The sequence below is a fragment of the Paramisgurnus dabryanus genome, chromosome 3 (genome assembly GCF_030506205.2).
Source record: "Paramisgurnus dabryanus chromosome 3, PD_genome_1.1, whole genome shotgun sequence".
Taxonomy (NCBI): domain Eukaryota; kingdom Metazoa; phylum Chordata; class Actinopteri; order Cypriniformes; family Cobitidae; genus Paramisgurnus; species Paramisgurnus dabryanus.
This window is the reverse complement of record NC_133339.1, coordinates 9,466,645-9,490,736: the sequence shown is the minus strand read 5'-3', so window position 1 is coordinate 9,490,736 and position 24,092 is coordinate 9,466,645. Positions and strand designations below refer to the sequence as shown.

The following is a 24,092-nucleotide window of genomic DNA, read 5'->3' as shown; positions in this document are numbered from 1 at the left end:
CGGGAGAATAATCCATAATATCCAAATAGCGCTGTTATTTCCGTGAGACATGATAACAGCACAGAGGGTCTCATTCAAATGACTGCTCTATGCTCTCTAGCTACCTGGTGGGTGGAGACCTGCGAGTGCGGGGTGGTGGGCGGGAAAATTCAAACTGAATGTGACGAAACTTTTTGTTACGTCACAACGGAGCTGAGTTTGAACTCCCGCAATCTGAGACTCAAGGCAGAGGACATTCAGAAACCTGTATCTCACTCAAAACAGCATGGATGGATTTTTTTCCAAGTTTGTATGCGTGTGGGAGCATCAGAGACACAAAATAACACCCCAAAACCCAGATAAAGTGAGTTTTTCATAATACGGGCACTTTAAAAAACTTAATGATAAATATGTGTGTGAAACCTAGAAATGCAATTTTAGGTCAATATGCCCATAAATGGGCCTATTTCTTTTTGTGCCTTTTCTAAGTGCCAGTCAGCCCCAAAAAGTCTTGCATACACGTTCGTTTTTATTATTATTTATCCTTATGTTAGCATTAAAATGCAGTTTCCACACCAGGAAATAAAACGTCACACAAAGATCATTGGATTCATTTTCTTATTGGCTACACGTTCTGTCTATCATTATTTTCCATGAAGTCATTGGAGGAACAAGCGAGTCAAATGATTTTTGACAGCGCTGTTTGGATATTATATATTATACTCCTACCTACTTTTAAAAACAAAGTTTGAACGCGGGTTTTTGTGTTTACTAGAACCTAAGTATAATCTCATATACAGTGTTACGATGCAAATAGCCCTCAGATTGTATATTATATTCTATTACAAGATGTTCATGCGAAATTTGATGTAAACAACAGACTATATATCTATATTTCATGGATTATACGCATTTGTGGACAAAAATGGTCATTGGATGTATTCTAGTAAGCGGTTTTCATGAGTTATTCACATATCTGAAACAGACTGGATTCGATTTGCGATCGTTATATCAACACAAATGTAAGTCACGTTTATATTCTGCATGTTGTCATCTGGACTTCTGTCACAAAATACTACATTTATGATGCTAGAGTATCTGTATCTCAAAACAGAAAACATAAACTGATGGTAAACCCGTAGACCTTTAAAACAATGTACAGTAATGTTAATATTATTAATGTTTGTTGACAGTATAGATATTGTTAGCAGCGTTAAAAAAACTGACGTCATCCCGCCCACGAATTAGTGCGCGTCGAGAGGTTTGCTACAGTTTGCTTACAGGTCCCATCAAGAGCATCATGGACATGCTCATGCCCCACAGAAAGCCCAATATGACAAGAAGGTTATATAGTCAACTTTTGAAGTGGATTAAAAAAAACATTCATCAAATTTGTCCTTAAACAAGAACAGGTATTGCATATTGGTTTAAAAACTTTTAGGAAAGGTTTTGATCAACTTTAGATGTTGACTAGTGTAGTTTAGGAAATTTAGTGTGGTTGTGTGATGCTGCTTCTCAATGTAAACTCGCCCCACACTGGAAGAACCTTATATTGTGACGCAAACTGTTCAGTCTAGTCTGTTGTACTGTTTGCTGAAAAGACACCACTATAGCTGTACATTATAACTTCAAAACTTATCTGTTGCTCACATCTGAGTCAGGTCAAACAGTATCAGGTGCACCATATCCTATTGAAAAGCCATTTGAAAAGGATGTTCAACTTCAACTGTTAAAACTTGCCTTGCATTGTCTTTTCACATCACATCTCAGCAAGGTGAAACCCTTAATGACAAAAACATTATGTTGCCAAAATGGATCTATCTGAATTTTTACTCCAGCATAGTGTTTTGGACTGGCTTTAGACCATTAAGTTGCCTGCTAGATTCAAAGATGTCATGATGAAGTGAAAAAAACCCTGATTGTATTCTTTTGCTCCCTTACTGCTGTCCCAGAATGAAAGCCTTATTGTTCTTGTTTTATAATCACTGTGTCTTTATACTTATTGTAGGTAGACTGATGGGTAACTTTGAAATGTTGTTTTGGTTTTGCAGTGTTATGTTATCTTTCTCTCCCACTAAATTGTTTGTTGCATCTTCAGTTGCACTTTGGCAGAAAGTTTGAAATTGTTGTGTAAGATGCAAATTATCCAATCTTTATGAATCAAGTATTTAGAACCAATTTTATATAATTCTTGGCAACATTAGAATCCTGTGATGTTCTAATTGGTATTGCATTTTTTAATGTTGTTATTTATTATTATTATTTCGTATTCCATTAAGGACTTTTATTTTTACATTTTTTTTGTCATAAAGCTTTTGGTGACAGTGTTTTGAACAAATCTTTCAAGTGCTCATGTTTTTTATCTTGCCCTTTGTGTGTGTGTTGTTCGTGTGCATGCATTTATGTGTGCGACTGACTGTGGTATTTACTGTATGTGTGTGTGTGTGTGTGTGTGTTTATAATCAATAAATCCATCTACACTGCAAAGAGTTTGTGAAGAGCGCACACTTTTTAAACTGTCACAGACACCCACACACATACAATATTTTCCGATAGATTTGTGTTAACTAAGTAACAGAGTAAATGACTGTACAGTAAATACAGTAAATCAGTAATCTGGTTACAGTAATCTCAGATGTAAAACTACATTACATTACTGTGAACAAATAGTCAGATTACTGTACTGCATTACACCCATAAGTACATATTAATGCACTTACTAGCAATCTGAACATAATTCATCAGAAACTTACATCTGAAGTGGACATAACATCTCCAAAACATTCTTTCATTTGATGCTGTTAGCATCATCGGTAAAATAAGAACAATGATGATGAATCCTAAAAACAAAAGAGAAATAATATTATAAATGTTGAATATTAATGACACATTCACAGCATATTCAGTTTGTGTATATATAATGAGCAGTGTTGGGAATGTTACTTTAAAAAAGTAATTAGTTATAGTTACTAACTACTTGTTCCAAAAAGTAACTGAGTTAGTAACTGAATTACTCTATAAAAGTCATTACCAGCGAAAGTAACCATTTGCGTTACTGTTAAAAAAAGTTGCCATATGTCAAAGAATTTAGATTTTTTAGCAGTTTTAGTAAGTTGAAATGAGTAGAACAGACAGGTGTTTGTACGTAACTTTTGATATTTATTGCATGTCAACAGACAGCAAGAGGTTTATCCTGCACTACAAGTATTATATTTGAAAGAAAAGTAAACAGTTACACCATATACAGATGTGGCCTTTAAAACACGCATTTTCTCCCGCGGCATTCACCAATTCGTCTCGCAGCATTCTGCAAGTGCTTTCGGGGGGCTACTTTCCCTTTTCCCTTAATGAGTTTCGCTTCACAGAATATCCACCAGGTGGCGCATAAAAACATTGTCATTGCTGTTGTTTCTAGAAGTTAATAAGGGCATTGCTGAATATTTTACATTGTTATTAAAACAGCAAAGTGATATGTCAACCCCTTCTTGCCAGCATAACAGCGCATACAACTATTAAGATGACTGTACGTGCAATGCGCATTTATAGTAAGTGCAACAGAGAATTAAGTGTGAGCCTAATATTTAAAACGGACAGTGGGCAAGCCTTATGCTTACAGAATGCAGCTTCGGTGGAAGTGGGGCAGCAAAAATGTGGATTTTGATTTAATTTATGCTTCACATTGTATTAACTCCCTGGGGTCCAAAAACGCAGAATTACCTTAAAATACTCCATCATTAATAATCATACACTTACGTGTTATACATCATTTGAAACTGTGAAGGGTCTTCTTTAATTTGTGTACATTCACAATAACAAGAAATCTTTGTGTTTTTGTCAAATAATGAAAATAAACATGGTGTGCATTCAGACATTTCTGTCTGCTGTAAGATGCCACCCATTGGCCCAAGGAAGGTACCCAATGGCGTGGTGAAGGGATTACGTGTTCTTTCCGACCGTAGCGCTTCTAGAAGAATTATTCCATTTATTTAATTTGTTTCTTTGACCTCTGTGGTTAAATTATAATCTGACTCCAATTTATTAGTTTTCAATGTTATTCTGATGCTGATCACAATTTATATAATTATTATATTTTTGTTCTCTTAATTATTTAGAATGAATTACATTCAAATAGAGAATATAATGTATTCCTGGAGGTGCTTAAGGCAGTTCCATACAGCTGGGTGTAGAGGCATTTCTCCTTCTTAACTTAAAGTTAGAGGTTTATCCAAACCAACACAGTCTCACACCCATGGCGTCAATATTTGACGACACTTGACCATGCGTCAATATGTTGACGCGGAGGGTATACCTTTCGCGTCACTTTTTGACGAACTGGGGACTTCAATACTATTAGGTACGCGAAATTAAACAGTTGTCAACTGACATTGGGGTTAGGGATAGGTTTGGGTAGGGATGTCATTATGTAAATCTAACCCTAAACCGACGCGAAAATGGTAGAAAATGGTAAGAAAATAGGAAAGAGAATTTCGCGTACCTGATAGTATTGAAGTCCCCAGTTCGTCAAAAAGTGACGCGAAAGGTATACCCTCCGCGTCAACATATTGACGCATGGTCAAGTGTCGTCAAATATTGACGCCATGGGGTGAGACTGGGTTGTCCAAACACACTATAAAATATGAGGATCCATCTATATTGAGATTGAGTCATTATTACCTCCAACCTACAAAAGTGGGAATTAACTCCAGTCATATTTTCAGTCAAGGTAATTCCTAATCTACCCCCCTCCGGTATATTTGTAAAATATAATAAAAGACTTGACAAGGTTTAAAATGAACAGATGTTAACAATTTATTTTGCCAGGCAGGTTACACTTAAATCAATCATTCATCAATCAAAAATGTCCACAACTAAAAAGATCAGCACAATGTCAAAATCATACCTGGCAATTAAAGACACACAAAGTGGTCTAAGAAGATTCTTGTTAAAGATTTCTTCCATGATGTTTTAATACGCACACAAAGTGTGGGAGCTCTCCTGGTTAAGGATGCCTCCATAAGGTTTGAATGCACACAGAGTGTGGGAGCTTCTGAGTACAGAATGGCTCCCAGAACATCTAGCCAGGCCACCTTTTATACACAGCGTGAGACAAAGACATCGTAAAACTACAAAATCCAGTTTGACCTGTGGCAAGTGATTCTTGAGAACACCTGGTCAAACTAGCCAGAAGTACTCTGGCAAAACCCCACCTACAAGAAATGCATCTGTGTTAAGTGTATCTTAAACTTATAGAAATGAGACCTTTTTACCCATCGCACCATGACCTTTAAAATACAATTACACATGAATATGTAGGTAAAAACACAATCTTAGAACCACATAATATGTATACATTACATTATACATTTCAGCAGATACTCAGTGATGTGAGCCTAAAGGCTAACAGTTCAAAAACCTTTGTGATGAATAGATTAAGACATCAAAGAGTTGTATATAGGAAGACCTCTTTCATCTACGGGTCAAATTTGGGTTAACAACACCCCCTAAGGTTTAATTGTTTTACAGTGTCTTTTCATAAATAAACTTAGTTTATCGGGTTAACAACACCACCTGAGGTTTAAATGTTTTACAGTGTCTCTTCATGAATAAACTTCAAGTTGATTAATTATAATCCAGTATTACACTCCACTAGCTGTCTCTCAAAACACGTTACAAAAATCAGCTGAAACTCCGCAAATACTCGTCACACAAACAGCACTGCAAACTGCATGCTTCGGAATGAGAAAGCATTGTTTACAAACGAGGACACGTGTACTCGCATAATGGCGCATAAATCTCTACATACCGTGCAGTTTAGACATAGTGATTCACTTTCGTAATTTTTCACACACTATTTTGTGTGAAGTGGAATCTGACAATCCAAATAACAACCTATCCAATGTTCTTGAAGCTGTTACTTCTAATCATCTGCTCGTGAAAGGAAAGCCTGCTTAAACACCTGGGGCCTCATTTATCAAGTGTGCGTATGCACAGAAGTGTATATTATCAAATTGCACTTAATACGTAGAAATGTGTGTAAATATGCACACCTCGGAGAATGTTTACGCACAGAATCTAGTGGTAGAATAGCGATACTACACAGGATCATCTCCAGTGAGTAAAGAAGTGTGCATTTATTATCCACAAAAGCATGTGTTAAAAGTGATTCATGTCAATATGGTAACAGCAAACCAGTGTTGAAGTTAATGATTTATTTGTGATTTGTATAAATTAAAGCTCTATTTGTGATTTGTATAAATGAAGGCTCCGACAAATGCTTGATACAGTGGCTTATCTTGCATTATTGGAAGACTTGGCAAATCATCCATTCCGCCGGGAGTCGTTTTTAAAGATCGCGCCGATGATGCTGGTTATGCGACTGTCAAAGGAAAGTTCTGTCGTTGTCTGTCCTCCTCTAGTTGCACCTATTTTACGTCGGTGTGCTGTGACGCGGTTTTTTTTTTTTTGGCTGATAATTTCAAACCACTTTTTTATTTCTGGAAGTGTTCTCTCCTCACACCCAACGGAATTAACCGCACTGGTAACATGATGTTCCCATGCAGATTTGTTTTCTTTTGTTAGTCATTCCTCCCGCACTAAGTGAACCAAATAGGATGTGTTATTAAGATTTAACCTCATCCACCAGTAACTCAATTTCTGTGTCTGTAAAAATCCTCTCTTTGCCATTATTGCGGTAAGGGAAAAAGCACAACCACGTGACTTATAAAGGGAGGTGTTGTCACCATATACGGTTCATTGGAGGCGTTTCGGAATGCACATGACCATGAACGTGCACGAGCATGGTGCTTAAGAACAAGTGGGATTTATCATTAAGGATTACTTAATGCACAATAAAAAACACGTATGTTTAAACTTATCCAGCTGCATGGACTTGTCACACATTAATACTCACACCTGCTACCAAAGCAATGACTTATTGAGAAGTTGTAATATAACATATTTTCTCTTTAAAAATATTGAAACTTTGTAAGCTCAAACTAACTGTGTATATAGTTTCTCATATTATTGAATCACTTTGCTGTTTTCTTCATATTTGTAAGTTGTTTTGGATAAAATGCCTACTTGTAAATGCTATTAAAATACTGAAATAAGCAGAGATTATGCAGCACCCACTTTAGAGATCACTGATATGATTTGTTCTTTATTGACAAAATTCATTAAATTAATTATAATGGATTAAGCATTAATTCTGTGGAATATGGTTTCTCTGGACCTGTAGGTCACATGAATTGATTTTAACTTTATTTTACTGCATCAGTTACGTATCAGGACAGACAGAGACCTCTGCTGTTCTACTGTTTAAATTCACTACAGCTACAATTATTTAGGCTATTACTCCACATAAAAAAGCATTTAATGTTTATATGATAATATTGATTCACACACACTTCACTCTTAATTACAACTACAAATGTATTCAGATCAGTGAATGTGAACTCACCTCCTTTGGCTGCAAATGTATAAAACAGAACGATGAATTGTATTGTAGGCAGAATCTCAAAGGTCACCTCAGTAAAAATGTCCAATAAATAAATTAATGATTTTTTTTCCTTCCAATCACGGTCACTCCAACTGTAAAATAAATATTGATATTGATTTATTCATTTACCTAGTATGTCATTGATATATGATCATATATGAAAAGATATTAATACAGATATACTTACTGTAAATTATTTTACCTAAGCAGAACAGAAAGATTATTAAATAGAGGATATAGATCAAGACCATGTCAAATGTAGCAAAATTCTGAAGTTTCTCCGAAGTATTTGCACAAAGTGCTGAAGGAAAGAGAGAGAAAAAAAACTGACTTTAAATTAATAAGGTCACAAAAAAAAAACTTAATTGTTTTAACAATCCTTTACATCACACTGTAATTCTGAAAACCACAAATTAAAAAAAAACTATTATAGTACAAATGTGTTGGTAACACTTTACAATAAGGTTGTATTTGTTAATATTAGTTAATGCATTAGCTGTCAGGAATTATACACACTCAGACACAAACCCAAATGCAGACGTTAAACAACAAGGGATTTATTATCAAACAGGGGAAAACAGAAAAACAAAACCCACGAGGGGGAAAACAAGACGAGGGAAAACACGACGCTAAACTAACACTAAACTTAACAAAACTAACAATAAACTTTTCAAAACATAAAACAGGCAATGAATAAGACTTGACTTTACTTACAGCAACCAACAAGATATGTGACAAGACGAACGTGCACAGAACAGCAAACACAAGGACAATAAATAGGGAAAAAGTAAATTACATACACCTGGAAAATAATCACAAGTAAGGGATCGGGGAAAAAGTGACGAGACCCCGGGAAATGCGTGGTCAGAATAAACCAATACTAAAACCACACATTTCCCACATAGAACATATGTACTGTCAGAACCCTGCCATGCTAAACTAGATCTAAATACCAACAAGGATCTGGCAGGATTCTGACATTAGCTTACATGAACTAGCAATGAACAATCCTTCTACAGCATTTATTTATCTTAATTTATATTAAATCCATTTTTACTAATACATTATTAAAATCAAAAGTTTTTAAAACAAAAAAAAAATGCACCATGAACTAACACGAACAATTATACTGGCATTACCTAACATTAACTAACAGGAACTAACGATGAAAAATGTAGTTCCCTTTCAGTCGGTCACTACGACGTCACGTCGTGACCGACGAATTGGGAACTCGCTTAGAGAGACCAATCTGCTTCGAATACTACTAAAACGCCAATGAACTTGGCATTGAGATATTTGCATAATGCTGGCGCCGCCCCGCCAGGTGCGTATATAAGCAGCAGGTGCAAATAGGGAAATTAGCTTTTATTCGCTTCGAAAGCCTGCAGTATCTGCTACTGAGAAGCTACTCTACTCTGTTGGGATCTGATTGCTGAAGTTGGTTGTACTAGCAGTACCACAGCGGACGCTTCGCTTATTCCACGGCTCTACATCTGTTTGTTGTTTTTGAGTTTAGTGTGTGCGTTGCCTTCCTGTGCGCTCATCAACTAAGCATCTGAGTGAATTTCCCTAAAAGAGTGATACGAGAGAGCTTTGTGCCTTGTTAAAGGCAGCCACTCTCTCGTATATGCGGGGATCAGCGTCCTTTTCAGGATAGCTTTTCGCCCGTGTGATCTTGGATGCGAGAAGTATAAGGGTTCCAGTGACGGTCACGAGCGCTGTCTTCGTGCTCAGGCATCGAGCACTCCGGGGCTGCGTTCGTGGAGAGTTTCTGTTCTCTCTGTGAGAGCATAACCCTCTTGGATTGCGGAGACGACTGTCGTTTCTACGGGAACGCTGTCCGCGCCTTTGCAGTGCTGACGCCGCCATGGTGCGGCTGTCAAGCGCTCGCAGGGCGCCCTTCGCGTCACTACGCTGAGTAGGACGGAGGATGCGTCCTCCACCTACCGGCCTTCTCATCCTCAGCCGGTTGAGGCTCCGGTGGAGACTGCAGAGTCGTGTTCTACGATGTCTGCCGAATCCATTGGACCTCCTTCTGGTCCCGTCACTTCTGCAGCATCAGAGGGGTGTCCATTTTTCCTCCGAGGCAGAGTCGTTCCGGAGATGGCGGCCGTGCCCGCGAGCGGCGGAGACGGTAGAGTTGGAAAGGTTAACCCCTCTCCGCCCGAACCGTCCCGCCCACATGATTGGTACTTCGGAGCTGCTCGGGCCTCTCGGTCCTCTCCTCCTGTGCCTTTCTTCCCCGACGGCACGAAGAGCTGACGTGATTTGCGGCCGTCCGGCCGTTCAGCTTTCACCCCTCACCTCCCTCACCAACGGAGCCGCTGAGGGCGGGGACCCCTTCAGTGGAGCGGGATGCGTTCCTGGAGGGACCACCCAACCCTTCCCTCCCGTGTTTGTAGACAGTCGTCCGGTTACGGACGCTGCCCATCAGGCATGCCGGAGAGGCGGCTTCAGCCCTGCACGTAATAACGTTGCTGCAGGCTCACAAAGGATTTACCAGGGAGGCCGCGACCTTCAGTCGTGCGATGTCCACCTCAGTGGTTCAAGATCGCCACCTTTGGCTGTGTCTGGCTGACATGACGGACGCAGACGAGAACAACTTGAATGCTCCTGTCTCACAGACCGGCCTCTTCGGCGAGCCAGGGGAGTCGTACAGCTCCGCTGCACAGACTGAGGCGATCTCCTAGGTCATGCCCCGGCGGAACAGAGCTGCCCTTGGTCCACCACGCCGGCTCCTCAGTCTGCCTCTCGCCGTCGGCGTCCTGCGGCGACCACCTCCGTTCCCCTCCTCGGACCCCATCTCGGCAGCGCAGGGGAACCGGTCGTCAGCAGCTCGCCCCGCCCGCTTAGCCGCTTCCCGTGAAAATCGGGAGTTTAAGTGGCCAGTGAAGGGCGACCCGGATTGGCAGAGGATCACTCTTCAGGAGATGGAGCTCCTTCCCCCGATAGAGGGTCGGGTGGAAAATCCTTGGTTTGCATATGTTCCACCGGCTGTTTAGCCGGTACCCACTAACCACACATAGAGTGCATTCCTCTTCCCTCTCCAGGTCTCCAGAGGATCGAGAGAGCCGTGAGCGGGCACACACCAGCTCACCCTACCTCTCCTCTATCGCCAGCGGGTGACCTGAGGAGTCCGAGCTCTCCGCTGAGGAGACCGGACCACCAGCACCCTTATCGGAGTCTGCGCTCTCCGCAGAGGAGACCAGACGACCGTCACCCTCAGCGGGCTCAGGTCAGTGTCACACACACATACTGTAGATGTTTATGCTGTCACAGCAGACGCACCGGCAGTCCCACCTGTCTCGCTTCGCTGCCCCACCGCGGGTACTTCGGTAGTGTCGTTATTTCTCCTCGTACGGTGCCTGGGTGCTTGGCTTCAGTTCCCAGCCCGTTTCGTTGGGTTTTACGCACGATCCGCCTCGGTTACGAATCCGGCACACCCCAAAATTTCGGGCTTTCGTTTCACTGTAGTGAAAGCGTCCGATGCACATGTACTGCGTGCAAAAGTCGATATCCTGTTGGCGAAGGATGTTCGAGCCGGTCCCTCTTACCGAGATGATGATGATAGGGTTTTTCCAGCCTTTATCTCATAGTACCCAAAATACGCGGCGGGTTACGATCGATTTGATTTACGCACCGGCTCTACGAAGGTGTTCTTTTTGGATGATAACGCCGAGGCTCGTATTTCAATATTCAGATCGGTTTGCAGCCTTAGACCTGTAGACGTGTACTTTATGTGTCCATCTCCCCTCGCTTTAGACCGTTTTTCGCTTTGCGTCGTGGGGTGGGCATATTAATACGAAGTACACCATTCGAGCTGTCTCTCTCTCTCCGTGTCTCCATGTGCTAGTCACGGCATTAAAATGTCAGAGAGAGAGCGTTGTTCGCATTCTGCTTTTTTCTACGTCGACTTATAATAGCCCGTTCTTGGCAGACGTGCGCGAACACAGAGAGTTAATGCTTTGGCATCTCGCTCGTTTAAGTCTTCAGGTCGACTGGGAAAGAGCAACTTTGCCCCGTGCAGAGGATCCTTTTTCTCAGTATGGAAATAAGACTCGGTCGACTAATTGACGTGTTTAACAAGAGCGCGCAACCAGTCAGTTCTGACTTGCCTCGGTTTAATTCGAGGGAAGTACGCGGTCCCTCTGAAACAATTTCAGAAGCTCCTGGACATATGACAGCATGCTGCGGTTGTGACGCCGCCCGAGCTGCTTCATATGAGACCGCTTCAGCATTGGCTTACGATCGAGTCTCGAGGAGAGCGTGGCACACCGACATACACCGTGTAAACATTGCACCTGCGTGTCATTTAAATTTTTCCCTGTGGTAGACCCGGCATTTCCGATAGAAGATATGCCCCTGAGGGGTCTCCTGGCATTCTGTATATTGCAATGCCCTCAGCACGGGATGATCAGCCACGTATGACGGGCTTGCAGTCTCAGGGGTGTGCATAGCACCCCAACTGCCGCGAGCGGTGCGCTGTATATCTGGGACTTGTACGCTCCGCTATGGAGATGCGAGGGAAGGATGTATTAGCCGACACCAATAACATTGCGACTGTTGCGTTATTTACCGTTAAGGCGGTTTTGCGCTCTCGTCACCTGTCGCATCTCGCTCGTCATCTCCTCCTTTGGAGTCAGAAGCATCTGAGGTCCCTTCGTGCCATTTACATCCCGGGTTCGCTCAATACAGCGGCAGACGCGCTTCCCGAGCTGCGCCCCCGGCGAATGGCGACTCCACCTCCAGACGGTCCAGCTAATTTGGAAGAAGTTCGGTTGTGCGTAGATAGATCTGTTTGCGTCGCCGGACGATACCCACTGTCGCCTATTTTATTCACTAACCGAGGGCAGCCTCGGCGTGGATGCGTTGGCACACAGCTGGCCGCGGGGGGTGCGTAAATACGCATTCCTTCCAGTGAGCTTTATTGCGCAGACACTGTGCAAAGTCAGGCAGGACGAGGAGAGCCTTTTATTAATCGTCCGTACTGGACGACTGGGAATTGGTTTTTCATAGTTAATGCTCCTCGCGACAGCCCTCCCTGGCGGATTCCCCTGAGGAAGGACCTTCTTTCTCAAGGAGGGGGCACATTATGGCACCCGCGCCCCGACCTGTGGGATCTCCATGTGTGGTCGTTGAGCGCGCGCAAGGTTTAAGTGATTTACCGCAGGCGGTATCTAACACAATCAACGCGGCACGAGCTCCGTCTACGAGACGGGCTTACGCGTTTAAATGGAACCTTTTCGTCACCTGGTGCTCTTCGCAACGCGAGGACCCCAGAGAATGCCCTATTAACACCGTGCTTTTATATCTTCAACATAGGTTAGACGGTAGGCTGTCACCCTCCACCATTAAAGTTGATATCGCTGCTATTTCTGCTCATCACTCACTTATTAACGGCAGAACAGTTGGCCAGCATGATTTGGTTGTTAGATTTCTAAGAGGCGCTCGTAGGCTAAACCCCTCGCGCCCTCCTTCTATTCCTCCTTGGGACCTGTCCATGGTGCTGAAAGCCCTGCAGGCCCCCCCGTTCGAGCCTTTGCAGTCTGTGAGTCTGAAGTTTTTATCAATGAAAGCTCTGACCCTGCTAGCATTGGCCTCAGTGAAGAGAGTAGGGGATTTACATGCATTCTCTGTTGACGACTCGTGCCTTCAGTTTGGTCCTGCTGCCTCAAGTGTAACATTGAGGCCCAGACCAGGTTACGTGCCCAAAGTTCCCACTACTCCTTTCAGAGATCAAGTGGTGAGCTTGCAAGCGCTGCCTCCGGAGGACGCAGACCCAACCATGGCTTTGTTGTGCCCCGTACGCGCACTGCGACTCTACGTGGATCGCACGCAAAGCCTCCGGACCTCAGACCAGCTCTTTGTTTGTTATGGTGGCCAGCAGAAAGGGAAAGCTGTCACTAAGCAGAGGATGTCTCATTGGATAGTTGATACTATCGCCCTGGCTTATAATCTTCAGGGTGTTCCTTGCCCCTTTAATTTGAGAGCGCACTCCACACGGAGCGTTGCCTCATCTTGGGCTCTAGCTCGTGGTTCCTCGCTAACAGACATCTGTAGAGCTGCTGGTTGGGCGACACCTAATACGTTCATTAGATTTTACAGTGTTCGTATTGAGCCTGTATCCTCTCGTGTTCTTTCCTCACCAGGGGGAGCACGGAGAACAGTCTCACAGGTCGGCTTGCAGCCTCCAACTGATGATTCATAAATTGTGTCAGTATGGAAGGCCTTCAGAACAAAAATGCGTAATCTTTTGAATTGTTCTTCCTCCGCTGCCTTGGCAGCCTTTGTTGCGGAGCATTGGCTGTCAGCCTTTCACTAGCTGTATCCTCGCGAACCTACGTGTCTGGCTCGGGCTCCACATTGTGTCCCACCGGGTTCCATTGTGAGTATTTTTCCGTGGGGTTAATCCTACTAGCCCACGTTTCCCTTAGCAGAGCACTGCTTTGCTTACACAGCCACGGCTGTCTTATTTCCTCAACTACGGTTGACTTTCGCCCACCATTAGCCCTTAAGACGGGTGGTGGCTTCCGCAGCGTTCCTATCCCGCTCAGGTAGGGCGCTTCCCAGTCGCTGGCACTTCTGTGGGGTTAAAGGAACATCTAGTGCCCGGCCTTCTGCCTTAAAACCTACCTCCTCCTCCTTAAGTGGAACCGGAGGGCTTTTACGCAGTCACTGGAAGAGGTCAGCCCCTAGTGGCGTTTTGATAGGGATTCCCAATTCGTCGGTCACGACGTGACGTCGTAGTGACCGACTGAAAGGGAACGTCTCGGTTACGGATGTAACCCTCGTTCCCTGAAGGAGGGAACGGAGACGTCACGTCCCGTCGCCACAGGTGCTGCCACCTGCTGTTACGGCCGGTCACACTTTCCGGCTTTCTCAGCGAATAAGAAGCTAATTTCCCTATTTGCACCTGCTGCTTATATACGCACCTGGCGGGGCGGCGCCAGCATTATGCAAATATCTCAATGCCAAGTTCATTGGCGTTTTAGTAGTATTCGAAGCAGATTGGTCTCTCTAAGCGAGTTCCCAATTCGTCGGTCACGACGTGACGTCTCCGTTCCCTCCTTCAGGGAACGAGGGTTACATCCGTAACCGAGACGTTTTTCATCATTTATTAATCTTTGATAATGCATTTTTCTGATGTTAACAAATGCAACCTTATTGTAAAGTGTTACGTAATGTAGTCATTATAATGTTTATTGAATGTGTTGGAATTGTTTACCTGAATAAGCAACAGCTGTCAAAACTAAATATTCTCCAACATAAATGTTCAAAATAAGTTCTTTAATAAAGCCTGTAAAACAAAAATGTTGTCATTGTTCCATTTATAATAGTTTTGACACTTTTTGACAGATTTATAATAGATAAGATTTTTTTTTTTTTTTGCCAGATCTCACACAGATCGAGAGTCTAAATAGCTTTTAATTCATTTCACATCATACCTTTAAACTCATTTATATATGGAGCTGCCCAGAGTAAAGTGAGAGGTCTGAGAAAATAAAGAGCACAGCAGCAGATCGTCTCATTCACAGATCCTGATACACAAACACAGAGTAATAATGACTATCATTCAATAGCTGCTTCTTTACATGAACAATTTTTTGTCTAACTAAATTAAGAAACAAGAGAGATTTTGAATATTTACAGAGACGTGTAATTAATATATTGAGTGATATAATGATTATAAACACTGACCTTCAGAAACACCCCAGAAGATAAAAACAAAGAACATGATGAGATTTGGACAGAAGATCAGACACATCTGAAGACGAAAAACTGGATCTGAAGTTAAAAACAGAGAGAACAACAATAAAAACATGTTTTCTCTGCTTTTATGAGTGTCAGTTACAACAGCAGACAAATCCAGATACATGATGGGTATTTTATACTAGCAGAGCTAAGATTATTACAGCTAAAACACATTTAAGTATAAATACCTTACATCTCCAAATCTAAAACAAAATATAAATAAATAAAAAATAAAAACTGCAAACTCTTTTTTTACAAATTTATATTTAATATAAATCATTTAAAATTATATTAAGGGTTTATTAAAAATATATTATAAAGACATTTTATGCAGGACATTTTATGACATATGCAATACTTCAACAAAACACACACACGCACGCGCGCGCGCACACACACACACTTCACTTTTGATTTATCTTAACATTCCCCTAGTTATCATAAGTTTTAACTTATTTTTTCTTATTCTTCTTTGTAGAGCACTTTGGTCAGCCTGCATGTGGGCTGTTTTAAAATGTCCTCTAAGAATAAATAAATGTAACAAGCGAGACGTGTCAGTTGAATCCAACAACCAATCAGGCAAACAAAACAAAAGGGCAATCCAAAAAGCCATCATGAGGCAGTGACGGACCTGGATCATGAAGCAGTGGTGGTTTAGACACCTTGGCAACGTCCTCTGTGTACTCTGCCTCATCCATCCTCCTAGGTACTACCCCCTAAAAATACTAGAGTTCCCATCTTGGGAACAGATTTTGACGTAGAGGTTGCCATCTTGGCTGCGGTGCCAGACATGGCAGGGAGGCGGCCATCTTGGTTGTGATATGGCAGGCATGACGAGTAGACTGTAGCATAGCAGGAATTACGTGATCAGGCTTAGCAAAAACAGGCACTGGTTTAACAGGAGTAACGTGAGCAGTCTCTGGCTTGAAAGATCTGGCATCAACAGGTATAGCAGCATGTAACACTGCACCCAACAAATCCGCCAACGAACAATCACAGTCCAAAGCAACTTTTTTACGTAATGTGAGGTTGAGTCCCATCCAGTACCACACCCTGAGGCATCGTTCAGGGCACTCAGCCTGGGACGCCAAACCTCAAAACTTGGCAGTAAAGACCTGAACAGTATTCTTACCTTGGCGCATATCACTCAGTCTACCTGCTAGATCCATGGTTGTTGATGGAGTAAACAAACTTTTGTTGGATTCAAGTTTGTGGCAAAGTATTCTGTAACAAGCGAGACGTGCGAGTAGAATCCAAGTGCAGAAGTTTATTAACAATCAATCAGGCAAACAAAACAGAAGAGTAATTCAAAAAGCCATGGTCCAAAAACAGGCGAAAAGGTCATAACATGAACATGAAACTTGAAACATGAAACAATGGCAAAAAACAAGCGCAATGGCAAAAACAAGCGCAGTGAGAAAAACAAGTGCAGTGGCAAAAACAAGCGCGATGGCAAAAACAAGCGCAGTGGCAAAAACAAGCGCAGTGGCAAAAACAAGCGTAAGGGGGCGTGCACACCAACGCTTTTACGCCCGCGGCCGGCGCATGTTTTCAATTGTTTCCAATGGAAGCTCGACATTTTTCAAATAAGCCAGCAGCTAGCGGGTTTTTTCCGTGCTGAAAACCGGCGCTCAGCGGTTTTTCCGTGCTCTGCGCTGGGCGTCGAGAGTTGAAAGAGATTCAGCTTTGGGAGAAAAGCTCCGCTCGTGAATATGTGTTCTCACACGGCCGCCCAATCACAGTGGAGGAGGGGCGGGACATTACCACAGCAACCAACCGGCTCGCAGTTGAAGTATCACAGCTACCAAAGCGCTCAGCTGAAGAAAGCTGGCACTCAGCTGAAAAACAGCTGGCATTCGGCGTCCTCAAGGCGTTTTGAGCCGCGTTTAAAAGTTTTGGTGTGTCCAGCCCCTAATTGCAAAAACAAGCGCGGTGGCAATGAACGCTCAGTAAGCAGTAAAACTGACAATACTTTGCAATAATTTGAATGTTTGACCATGCTTTATACCAGAAGAACCAGGAAGTAAATAGTGAAGAAGAGACAAACATTTTTAGAATGTATATGTGACCAGTCACGGAAAGTAGGGACACAAGTCGGATCTGGGCATTTTGAGTTATTCACAGATTCTGAAAGTGCAGTTTCTAAGCTTTCCAACAATGTGTAACACATGGAAATCTGATAAGATTTGGAGAAGTTGTGGCCATTTGAATATAGGAACTCAGAAATACTCAAACCGAGAAAATCGAGACGAAAGGGACTCTTCTTTTCAGCTGGGGGAGACAATAGGGCTCATTTACATCTCATTTAGCTAAGCCATGCCCCCTGTAAAACCCTTTTTGAGATGTTCTAGCATCATATGTAGTATTTTATGACCAAATGACAACCCGCAAAAATAAACATGACTCTTTACCTTTGTGGGGATCACAAGTCGAATCCAGTCTGTTTCAGATTATCCAATGACCATATTTGTCCACAAATGCGTATAATCCGTGAAATATAGATTGTTTACATCAGATTTCGCATGAATGTCTGGTAATACAATATAATATATAATCTGAAGACTATTTAAATCGTAACATGTAAGGGTATATGAGCTTACACTCCGTTAAACACATGAACCCGCCTTCAAAGTTTGTATTTAAAATAGGGAAGTAGTATAATAGATCATCCAAACAGCGCCGTCGAAAACGTGACATCCTTTAGAGAGGTTACCAATGGCTCGCTCGTTCCTCCATCAGCCAATGACTTCATGGAAAATATTGATAGACAAAACATGTAGCCAATTATATAAAGAATACAACGATATCTGTGTAACTTCTGTGTGTTTGGACTCATGCTGCGCTGCAAGAACTGACATACAGATGACGTCAAAGTACCGCGAGAGCGAGTCGAAATTAAACTACTCCGTAAGATTTCTTGAAGAGCTCTCGCGGTACTTTGACGTCATCCGACTGCGGCGCCGCATAAAGTCAGTGACGCGGCTGACGTACGATGCGGCTGACTGTTATTTGTTCCGCCCAGCTTCTTTTATTTTTCTTTTGTTTTGTGCGCCCGAGCTTTACAGTCTGGGGAGACGCAGGCTATAAGTTTGAAAAAAAAAAAAACTTAGCAAACATGTCTGAGGAACAGGGCAGCGCGTCACTACAGTCACGTGACTTCACGCTCGAGCCGGAAGAGAAGACAATGCTGAATAAAGTCGTAATTCTGCTATTTTTGGACCAAACTGTATTTTCGATGCATCAACACAATCTTACTGACCCACTGATGTCACATGGACTACTTTGATGATGTTTTTATTAACTTTCTGGACATGGAAACCATACATAGATTTTCAATGAAGGGGAAAGCTCTCGGACTAAATCTAACGATAAAACATCTAAAACTGTGTTCCGAAGATGAACGGAGGTCTTCCGAGTTTAGAACGACATAAGGGTGAGTCATTACTTACATTATTTTCATTTTTGGGCGAACTATCCTTATTTAGTAGTCACGCTGTTCCCCTTGGGGGCGGAGGCGAAAACACAAGCTTATACAGTATGTAAATATACACACAGACAATGACGCCCCCCGCTGCACGATAGAATCTCCGGAAAAACAAGCCTATTTTAACCGCAAAATGTACGCTTTTAAATATACAAAAACTGCTATCTCAAACATGGAGAGGCTTCTTCGTGATCTCAACTAACAGATTCTGCAATAAAACGAAAATCACAAATTTCGAAAAAAAAAACTTTGTTTCTCATTTTCTCGAAACTTGTGCTGCCGACTTGTGCCCCTGGTTTCCGTGACGGGTCACATATGTATAATATGCAAATCTGCAGTGGGTCAGTAAAGATAGCACCTATTTGAACATTTGTTTAGAAAGATTTGAACGCGAGATCCAGATGCGGCCAGCGGGCATCAGTGTTCGCTTTAGAGGTCTTCTTGGGTCCAAAGAAATGTACCCGACCCAAAATGACCCCAATTTTTTTTTTTAAGAAAGCCCTGAGTCCAGCCTTAACCATTGCCATTTTTTAAACACAACTGGACCCGAATGTAAAAGGAACCGACATGTGTGCAGTCTGCAGCAGAGGTGGGTAGTAACAAATTACATTTACTTCGTCACATGTACTTGAGTAAATGTTTTGGGTAAGTAGTACTTTTAGAGTATATTTAAGGATGGGTAATTTTACTCTTACTTAAGTAAATTTCTAGTGAAAAAAACTGTACTTTTTCTTTGATACATTCAGTGGCGTTACTCCGCTACTGTCAAATGGTAATAATTTATACATTAAAAAAGTCTGTATCGCTTGTTCGAAAGTCTTGCGAGCTGTTGGAGAGGCTGTGTGCATTGTGAGAGGTGGCAACGCAACACCCTTTAGCGTGCATAAATGAAAGGAGATGGCCGAAGCAGAGAAAGATGTGAAAGAGTTTCTAAAAGAAACACATCTAGCAAGAAGACTTTAGCCCAATTTAATAATAATATATATTTTTTTGTGTATATATACACTTTTAAATTTGACTTCCCAATGTGATCACACCTCAATCCAGTAGATGGCGGTAAAACACAAAGATTATAAGCTGCCAATAAAATTCACTGAAGAGGAGAAAGGTGTGCGAGCTATCGGAGGCAGATCACGCATGGCCTCAACTCAAGTTTGCTCTATGTTTTCATATCAAGAGGTCAAAAAGAAAAGTTTCATAATGTGATGCATGCTGTGCGCACCAAAATGAACTGACATATCAGCATTCAGGAATTCAAGCTCCAACCTGAAACCACACGTAAATGATTTGAACACTTAATTCTATTAATTAACTAGTGTAAAAAAAAAACATACAAATAAAAATGGGATTGGATTTTATTTAAATCCTACCTAAGAATGTATATAATATGGGGAGATCTGGTGCAAAAAAAAAAAACAAAGTGATTTTCTCCGAGCCCTGATAAAATTTGCATTTCAAACTATGACAGCATCTTAAGCACACAGCCCTTGACAGAGCGGACAAATATCGTGTTATTTACTTTCTGGGTGTAGATCATGGAAAATATATTCCTAAAGCGGTCATCTTTTTTATAACGCATTGTGTTTCTCGTTTCATGTGTATAATACTGATCAATCTACAGGTTATTTAAAAATAAAAGTTATTTATAATAAAAGTAAGTTGTGTATAAATGTGAGGATTTCCTGTCGGGATGAAAGTAACACTTGTTACCTTTGTCCCGTTGCTAATACTGTTGTATATGTTGAACATTTATATGATTCTAATTTCATTTAATTTCATTTTCATAGTGTTGAATAAAAAAAAAAAAATTATTCTCAACAATTTAAGTTTGTACTGTTGGTTGTATGAAGGTATATTTGGTGCAAAACAACTGCACACCTGTGACAGTGGAATTTGTATTTGTAGAGATTATCCACACATGTGTATCAGTAAACTTGAAGTCACAGAGGACGAGATGCAAACTTGTAGATTTTTTTTCTTTCCCTCAAATACAACACAACAGTTACACATTCACAAATCCTTCAGTGCAGCTGCACAAATCCCATTTTACAAATCACAGATTAAGAAACTCACAAATTCAAATTTTTTGCTACAATTGATGCAGTAAATATGGTGCATAACATACTTGAACGCCTGCATCAAATAATGTGAAGTCACACACAAATTTTGTACATTCGCAAAATCAATTTGTGCATCTGTGCGATGAGACTTGCATGTGTGTACAATTTATATTTTAACAAATATTTTTTTATTTTTTAAATATTTTCTAGCCCAAACACAAGTACATAAATACAACTGCTTGAATCTGCTGCTACGAGTTTCAAACACTCTTTTTCATGTGCTCTCTCTTCTGCACCAAATATCTCGAGATAAATGGTGCGAAAGTGATTTGTATACCTGTAGGCTTTGGCGAGCACTGTTCAGCACTGCCCACCAGGTGGCGCCTGACACTCACTGAAGCAGAGTTTATTAATTACCACCAATGTTTCAGCAAAGTAAATCACCTTTATCAAGGTATTATTTTCACCAAGTGGAGAACAATATGAATGGGAGTGCTAATTATACACAGATGAAGGTAATTACATACAATACTCCAATGATTCATTAGTAAACAAAATATAAGTTTCATAAATTTCAAACCATCAATATAAGTAGATTAAAAAATACAAGCAGCAAATACACACATTTTAACTTTAAATAAGATACCAAATGATGTAAGTCCCATTCATTTTTAATATCATAATACCTATAAAAACAACCCAAATCAAAATCTACTTTTAAACCATGTGTGCCAATGTTCACATTTAATATACCTAAAAGGCCTTCTGTCCAAGTAAAAATTGGTCAAACTCACCTCACCTTCTAGATGGAAATTCCCTCTCAATTCCTATATACAATAATGAAGTAATAGGATGATTAAGTTCAACAAAATGCAGTGCTAATGCCATGTTCATATTTCTGCATATTATTGCACTCTGATGTTTTGTGATGTGTGTTTTATACTCTCTATTGGTTTTTCCTACATATGATTTACCACAATGACATGTTATCAAATAAATAAGCTTGTATTTGTTTGGGGGTGAATCCCAAAGATATTTCCATATCATTAAGATTCTTAATAAAATCATTTGGTCCCTTATATATTATTATTAGACTTTATATATTACATTTGACCTTAAGGAAGACTTTTCTTCAATGTTAACGGATGATAACTGTCACAGGAAGGCAAGACATGGCAAGATGAGTGGATCCAAATGCAGTTTTTAAGTGTATTAAATCCAAAAAAGGTACAGGAGCACAGGCAAGAACACGAACAGTAACACATGACAGGAAACAACCAACATAAAACAACGGCTGACAAACAGGCAATCAACAGGCAGGGTATCTAAACGTGACAAGAACCAATGACAGAACAGAAACAATTAATTACTATGGAAACAGATGGGCAGTGGGTGGAGTATGAATTAATGTCCATGGCAACAAAAAAGGGGGCGGGGCAACAAAGGAACAAGAGGGAAATAGGACAGACACAGACAGGACTCTTGACCTTGGCCGTACCCACCATTGAGGTTCGGACTGTTTTAGTGAGTATCATAGTAAACTACTGATTATGTCTTAATATGTCTTCCGAATGTAAACATTTTATTACATTCTGTCTTAAAGTCTAAAAAACAGTACCTGTTGAAGTCATTAAAGTTACTTAAATAACAAAAGAAGAGAAAATCACTCACTGGTCCTGACTGTAACTTCGTAAAAAAAAAAATCCATATTTAATTTCAATAAATATCTTTTTTGCCAACAATCCTTAATGTTGAGCTCTGCTCTTTGAAGTAAGTTGGTTTATTATTGGTTTATTATGCAAGTTCAGCCTTGCATTATGTTTGTATCTTACATTTAGTATAATGCATGTAATGAATTCAGGGCAAGAAGAATATTTATCTAATATGGGGTAATGTGAAGTATTATAATAATTACATATCGTTTTCTTTCATGGGATATGGATATATAAAATTCTAGTTCTGCCACTGCAATATTGATGTTGTATTTCAGCATATTAAGTGTATAATAAGTGTGTGCATATTGTAAATGAATTTAATAAACAAATTCTTGATAGCCTTTGGTTAATTCACTAAACTGATCCTATATTCAGTTAGCCTATGTTTACTTAACTGACAGTGCCCAGGATGGTAACATAATTATTTCAATGTCTTACTAATAAACAACACAAGTCTTGCGCATACTGACATGGCTTGAAATCTATAGTTATTCGATTCTTTGGTTTTCTGATTTTTTCATGCCCTAAAAAAATACATATGGACCTCTGTATTTATAAAATCCTGCGTACGGCCCTGCTCACGACAATAAGAATCCACTCTCAATAGTGTATTACAAGCTGTAGGTTTTTTAATCGGATCCCTATATAAACAATTACGAGCTATCCACAAGTCTAAAAAGCTGATTTGATTTGGGTTAGCATCCAAAGTAAATGTTAAGAAATCAGAATAACTGTTTATATAATAATAAAAAGAATTTAGTTGTTCAGTAACCCGATTCAAAAAGACAGAAATAATCACCCAAATTAGTATATTAGAAGAAAAAGCATGATTTAAATACACACATTTTTCTTCAAAAAAGGGTTATTTTGCAAAATAAATCACAAACGTTCTTTCGATGGCCCCACCTCCTGTTTGAATTAAAAATTAGTCTGAAAAATAAAATAATTTGTTTTATGATATTAAAAATGAATGGGACTTACATAATTTGGTATCTTATTTAAATGTAGGCCTATGTGTGTATTTGCTGCTTGTATTTTTTAATCTACTTATATTGATGGTTTGAAATTTATGGAACTTATATTTTGTTTACTAATGAATCATTGGAATATTGTATGTAATTACCTTCATCTGTGTATAATTAGCACTCCCATTTATATTGTTCTCCACTTGGTGAAAATAATACCTTGATAAAGGTGATTTACTTTGCTGAAACATTGGTGGTAATTAATAAACTTTGCTTCAGTGAGTGTCAGGCGCCACCTGGTGGGCAGTGCTGAACAGTGCTCGCCAAAGCCTACAGGTATACAAATCACTTTCGCACCATTTATCTCAAGATATTTGGTGCAGAAGAGAGAGAGCACATGAAAAAGAGTGTTTGAAACTCGTAGCAGCAGATTCAAGCAGTTGTATTTATGTACTTGTGTTTGGGCTAGAAAATATAAAAAAATAAAAAAATATTTGTGAAAAATAAATTGTACACACATGCAAGTCTCATCGCACAGATGCACAAACTGATTTTGCAAATGTACAAAATTTGTGTGTGACTTCACATTATTTGATGCAGGCGTTCAAGAAGGTTATGCACCATATTTACTGCATCAAT

At 40.5% G+C, this 24,092-nt stretch overlaps 1 protein-coding gene across 1 annotated transcript in view; it reads right to left on the bottom strand.

Moving 5' to 3' along the window:
- Positions 1-2,733: 2,733 nt before the first annotated feature.
- LOC135734289 (CD276 antigen homolog) overlaps positions 2,734-24,092 on the bottom strand; it is a 37,224-nt gene continuing 15,865 nt past the window's right edge. The window contains exons 6-11 of the mRNA XM_065253220.2: positions 15,176-15,262; positions 14,923-15,015; positions 14,703-14,774; positions 7,665-7,778; positions 7,439-7,569; positions 2,734-2,819 (exon numbers count right to left, since the gene is read on the bottom strand). Of these exons, the coding sequence (XP_065109292.1) occupies positions 7,532-7,569; positions 7,665-7,778; positions 14,703-14,774; positions 14,923-15,015; positions 15,176-15,262 (404 nt within the window). The 3' untranslated portion in view covers positions 2,734-2,819; positions 7,439-7,531. The remainder of the gene's footprint in view (positions 2,820-7,438; positions 7,570-7,664; positions 7,779-14,702; positions 14,775-14,922; positions 15,016-15,175; positions 15,263-24,092) is intronic.